The following is a 6,000-nucleotide window of genomic DNA, read 5'->3' as shown; positions in this document are numbered from 1 at the left end:
TTGCTGCAGTCTGCATCATCACACTTTTTAGCCAATAATCAGATGCTTCAAAGCAGGAACGTTTTAGCTCAATTTCCTTTTCGAATTGGCGATTTCTAGGAAGTGAGGGTCAGATTGGTCAGCCTATTTCTGCTGTGCCTTTTGTGTGTCAGGTTCACTCCTGCTTTAATACTGTATTTTTTGTTTTACCCTTAGATCAGATGGCTTGTTTTACATAAATTTTATCTTTGTATGGTCTGCAGCTCTGTAAGCCCTCTGAAAACTTTCTGGGACAAGGTCATGCATAAAGAAACTTGAGATACTTTTTCCTGTCTTCAGGATTAAAGTGGATCATGCTTATTATGTATTTGGCTGGGGGGAAAAAATGGTAACATTTCCTAGTAAATTCATGGTCTCCTCTGGGTAAGAGTTAACATATAGAAACCTGAATTTCAGGAGTTGAAAGGGAAGATGGATGCAAACTTCCCCAAATAAATGTTCCCAGAGGCTTCTGAAATTGCAAAAAAGATTCATTAGAAATGCCGAGACTGGTTTGGCTCAATGGATGGAGCGTCAGCTTGGGGACTGAAGGGTCCCGGGTTCGATTCCGGTCAAGGGCATGTACCTTGGTTGCGGGCATATCCCCGGTAGGGGGTGTGCAGGAGGCAGCTGATTGATGACTCTCCCATCGATGTTTCTGACTCTCTATCTCTCTCCCTTCCTCTCTGTACAAAATCAATAAAATATATTAAAAAAAAGAAAAAAAAAGAAAAGAAAGAAAGAAATGGAACCACTGGTGTTTGAAGCACAGGCCGCCCGGGAAGGTGCTTAGTCGGGGCACATTCCAGCACACAGGATAACCAGGTAGGATCTTTATTTCACAAGGTTCAAGGTACAGTACAAAACGAATCTGTACATCTCTCTATTAACAGGATTTGTTTACACAGTTATATTACACGTCACCAGCCTTTATACTGTATTTAATTAAATACAAAATAAATTTACAAAAAAGAGTCTGCCATGGTGTTCCTTCCGATGCCAGCTTACCGTCTTTCAAAGCTTCTCCTCAATTATTGATAGTGGTTGCACCTTGATCGTTTCAACATTGATTTCTTGTTATAAATCAGAGAATAGTGTCAGCTTGCGTGTCATTCCAAATAGAAAATACAGCACACGCGAGATGACTCTTTGCACATGCCCAAGACGTCCCTTTCATGCACACAAAATCAGATCTTTACTTGTGCAGATAGTCACTTTAAAACACAAATCTCTTTTTACGTGGGCTATTTTATATTTTCTTGAAATACCAAGTGGAAGGAGAAATTTAGCTACTTTGCAATGACTGCTCCACATTAAAAATCAGGGAGTGTCTCAGACAATTTCTGGTCTTCAGAAATGTTATATTTTCACTTATATTTGTGAGCCATGACTGATAAAAATACCTTCATGAAAATAGAAATTTCTTTTGCTTTATTTCTGGCACACCTCTAGTCCTAATATTGTGCAACATGTATGACACTCACTTTGAAAACAAATATGAGATGTCACTGGGGCAAACGGAGCCCATGCTGCCCTCCCTGACAGGTAAAGGGTCTGTGTTACTGGAAGCATTTTATTTGGAAATGTGCGTGTGAAATGCCAGTCCAGACCTCTGGACAGGAAGTGTTCTATAGATGTAGCCAGACATAATACACATGCCACACACACCAAGAGTTGTGGCCTTCATTTGTAGGTTTGCATGCATACCTCCAACACACTGGTTTGAAGAACAAACATGAGGAGCAAAGGGGGGGGGGGGTTTGAAGAAAAAGCAAAAAATTAAAAAAATCGATATGAAATACTTAAGTTTTCTGGAGGCAACAGTAGCCCTTTAATTAAATAAAGCATCAGATCATCACCAGTTCACAAGTAAAAGCTTCTACAGCTTCCCAATGGCATGAAGACCAGACAGCTCAGCAGTAAAACCCTCGCAGATTAACCTTATGTGCACACGGGTAACACACTGTCGTGAGGATTAAGAGTAATACAAGTTAATGTCATTTAAGTGTTAAAGAATGAACCTTGTAAAAGGAGTTCTGAATTTTTTTTTTCCTGTGCCGTTGAATAGTAACCAAAAAAAAAAATAAGATAAGCCTCACTCAGAAAACAGAAACCAAGGCTCCAAACACAAAAAGAAGAAAAAGAAAGAAACCCAAACATCAGTGCTACCTTTGCAACATAAAAATGGAAGCAAAGGGCTAATGTGGAGACTCTGAAACAGTGGAGTGAGCAACCACCAAACGCACCAGCGAGAGTGCCCCAAGTAGAGACAGACTAGGAACCGGGACGGGGTGATGGGCTCCCGCGGAGAAATGAAGCCCCGCTCTACCCACTAACTCTAAACGCTACCATTAAAACTCCCGAGTCCCGGAGTTAGTTTAATGTCACTGACATTAACGAGCTTTAGTTACTGTCATCTTATTCAAATGGATGCCATTTGATTAGGTTAAGTATTGAGCATTATTTTAGGAGAAATACCAGTTCCTTGAGAAGGAGCAGAGTATTTTGAGACAGTCGGAAGGCCTGAAGTCATAGGAACTAGGTTATTTTAAGAATACCGTTCGAATTTGCAGCAGCAAAAAAGACGCAGGGTAAACAGGAAGTGGAAAAGGCCAAGAAAGTGGTATTCGGATTATCTAGAATAATAAAAGCGTAATATGCTAATTAGACCAGACAAGGATGTAGCCGGGGCTGCGAGGGAAGCCCGGGTGCCAGGTGCCTGGTGGCGGCTGGAGGGAAGCCCAGGTCCTGGGTCCCGGGTGCCACAGGGAAGCGGTGCCGGCAGCTGGGGAAAAGGCCTACTCTTGCACCAACTTTGTGCACTGGCCTCTAGTTACTAATAAAAAGGACACGGCGAGTGGCAAACTGGTAGGAAGCCTGTTACTGCATGAGAACAGACTGCCCTTCTCATCTAGCTTTGGTAGTGCACACTGTTATAGGACATGTTTTTTCCAAGCATTGGAGGGTGGGGGGTGGGGGTGGGGGGAGACACACACACACACACACAGAGAGAGAGAGAGAGAGAGAGAGAGAGAGAGAGAGAGAGAGAGAGAGAGAGAGAGAGAGAATATGCTGCTAAAGGAAAAAGTAGGCGGGTAGTAGAGGGGAAAAAGAGGAAATTAAACTTGAAACGAAGTGGCTGATAGTGATTCTGAAGGGTGGGGACAGAGGCAGATAGGACACCCCCATATTCTATCCATTGCTCTCAAATCACCAAATGTAAGAGATCAAACAAGACATAATATTCACAAGAGCTACACAGAGTGGCATTGTACTTTTTGAGAGTAACCGTTCTGCCTTTCAGATACACTTTCAGACACAGGGTTCTCACTGTGATCCCCTCTTCAGACTTGAAGGTGATTGATTATCTTGGAGGAGAGTTTGCTTACCAGGTGTCTCATAAAATCTAAGCAAAAAAGCATACATCTTCACATTTAAAGCCCTCATGTTCATGACTGGCTAATGCAATCTGGTTCTAAATGCAACCCCCACTTCAGGAACCAGTCTTACAACTCTACAATAACAAACTCTTCAAGTTTCCCACAGGTGAGGGGTTGTGGAGAGAGAGTATACAGGTTAAGAAAACAGACTGAGGCCAGTAGGCCTACAAAGCCTGCTCGGGTGCAAATGCAGTCTCAGACAATAGAAAGAAATACAAACTCTGTTTAATTTTTTCATTTGCAAGATATGTGAAGTTCGCAAGTTTTCTTCACGGTTGTTTTCCATACAGTTTAATCAGACAATTCTCAAGTGGAATAGCCTTATTTTTCTAGTGTTCACAGCGGGAGGGTGGTGAATAGGACAGCTGAGCAAGTAGCTTTCTACTGTCACATAAAACTGCAAAAGTAAAAATCCACCTGAACAGTATGAACAGGCTTTGGCTGTCCTCAACCACTGAGCTTCATGCATCCTAGATCCCGACTCACTCAGCCTTAGTATTATAATGGTAGTCACCGTATGCCGTACCTTTTGCAATTATATTTCATACTTAAGAGAATTCAGGAGGGTGATCTGCTCCTTTTGCAATAGAAATGCAAACTGAGTCAGTCCTGGGAGCTACTGGGTCAGCTTTTGGGGAAGGATGTCTATTCTATGGCCTTAGCACCCCATGCAGGGTTTTATAATATTGCTTTCTAATTTCTCCCACTTAGTCCATCCTCTGGCTTCCAGATCAAGGCTCTGAGTACTTAAAACAAGCAAATTGCATTAAGTAGGTGAAGCAAACGCATGTGTTAGCTCAAGGAATCAGTTCCTAAGGTTTTATAGATACTCCATTCCAAAGAAAGGAAGTTCACACACAACGCTAACAAGGCCTTTCAGTCTCTGAAGGAGAGAAGTGTGGTATAAAATATGACCATCACCAGCAGTCCGAAACCTCCCTTCCTTCCCTTTGAAAGTAACAAATGTGCTGAATACATGTACTTGCATGTGGATTGGCAAAAGTTTCTGAAGCCTTTTTTTTTTTTTTTAATGTTAAAGGCAAGTTCTACTTCCAGACTTTCAAACATGTTATGGTTCAACTTGCCGAGTAACTGGGTTTTCCTTTTCGCACATCAGTTTTTAAGTGTCGATGCACAAGACCGTGAGGATGGTTGATTGGAGAACTTATGCACACTGAGAGAATGACCAAAAGGACCCGAGAGAGCTGGATACAGTAGACATTATGTTGAGTGTCTCACGTATTTCCAGAACAAACAAGAAAAGGAAAGCCACTGAGAGTTGTTATTCCAAACGGCACTGAAATTCAACTCAGTTTAGGTTAAGAGTTTCTTATCCCTGAAAATAAAGGCATCGGATTCTAAGCAGCTTTAGGAATTCAATGCTTCCTGTGCCTCTTCCAGCAGGTGGCCACGGAGCCCGAGTCCCAGACCGAACGCAGGAGTTCTCTGCAGACGATTCCCTTGGTTGTCACTGATCCAGGCTATTACTGCGGCGGCTGCTGCTCCGGTGGCGCCTCCTGCTGGGGTGGTGCCGGCCGTGGCCCGGGGGGCCTGGGGACGGGCATGTCTTGGTGCTGCCTCTGCCTGTAGGCTATGACTGTTCCCAGCAGCAACGCGATGATGGTCATGAGGTAAAGGTCCCACTCAGGTCCCAGAAGCTGGTCCATATCAACTTGGGTAAATACATCTCGAATCTTAACGGGAATAGAAAAATCATCATGTTCACATGTCAGAGAAGAAATCAGGAACATAACATCACCAATTAGAGATAAATACAGAACTTATTAAAATAACTGGTTTTAGGGACATCTTTCAGTGTTTTTATTTTTAAAAGGGTTTAAAAAGCCTTAAACTGAAACTGAAAAAATAATGTGTCTCAGGAACAGCTATTATTTCCTAACAGTTGACCATGTGAAGCGTCTGGGAGGGTTTCCTTCCATCAGCAACCTAATGCACTCATTCCCAACAATTTCCCCCAGAAAATATCTGAGATGGGCACTGGGGGAGAGGGAGGGTCCGGGACAACTGTCAGTCTCAGGGCACTGGGAGCCCATATGCAGTCAGGGCACAGTGGCCAAGAAGCTCTGCTCTAGTGTCACGGAGCTATGTTATCACTTCTCTCAGATAACTGAAGACGGCAGAGTCCAAATGTTTCATAGAGGAATGTCTAGTGCTTTCTGGTCAGGATTTAAGTAAATATATAACACCTGAATTTGAACTTAAAAGTCATAGTCTTAGTCTATGATAAATACAGGATATAAATATATATTTAGAGAGCGAGTGAGGAAGGAAGAGGGACAGAGAGATAGAAACATTGATGAGAGAAACAGCATCAATCAGCGCTCCTGCATGCCCCCTACTGGGGATCAAGCCCGCAACGCAGGCATGTGCCCTGACTGGAATCGAATCATGGCCTCCATGTTCGACTGCTGAACCACATTGGCTGTGCTAGTCTATGATATTTTAATTGTCCTATGTCACTTAAGTGATTCCTCTTATTTTCTGACTGCCATTTATTCACAAAGAAAGTAGAGATGGGTAT

General features: G+C 42.8%; 1 protein-coding gene across 1 annotated transcript in view; it reads right to left on the bottom strand.

Moving 5' to 3' along the window:
* Positions 1–836: 836 nt before the first annotated feature.
* The window catches only part of SEL1L (SEL1L adaptor subunit of SYVN1 ubiquitin ligase), a 55,207-nt gene continuing 50,043 nt past the window's right edge, over positions 837–6,000 (bottom strand). Inside the window, exon 21 of the mRNA XM_084891546.1 lies at positions 837–5,152. Within this exon, the coding sequence (XP_084747672.1) occupies positions 4,943–5,152 (210 nt within the window). The 3' untranslated portion in view covers positions 837–4,942. The remainder of the gene's footprint in view (positions 5,153–6,000) is intronic.

The sequence above is a fragment of the Pipistrellus hanaki genome (genome assembly GCF_964339955.1).
Source record: "Pipistrellus hanaki genome assembly, chromosome: 1".
NCBI classification, from domain to species: Eukaryota; Metazoa; Chordata; class Mammalia; order Chiroptera; family Vespertilionidae; genus Pipistrellus; species Pipistrellus hanaki.
This window is presented reverse-complemented; position numbering and strand designations above follow the sequence as displayed.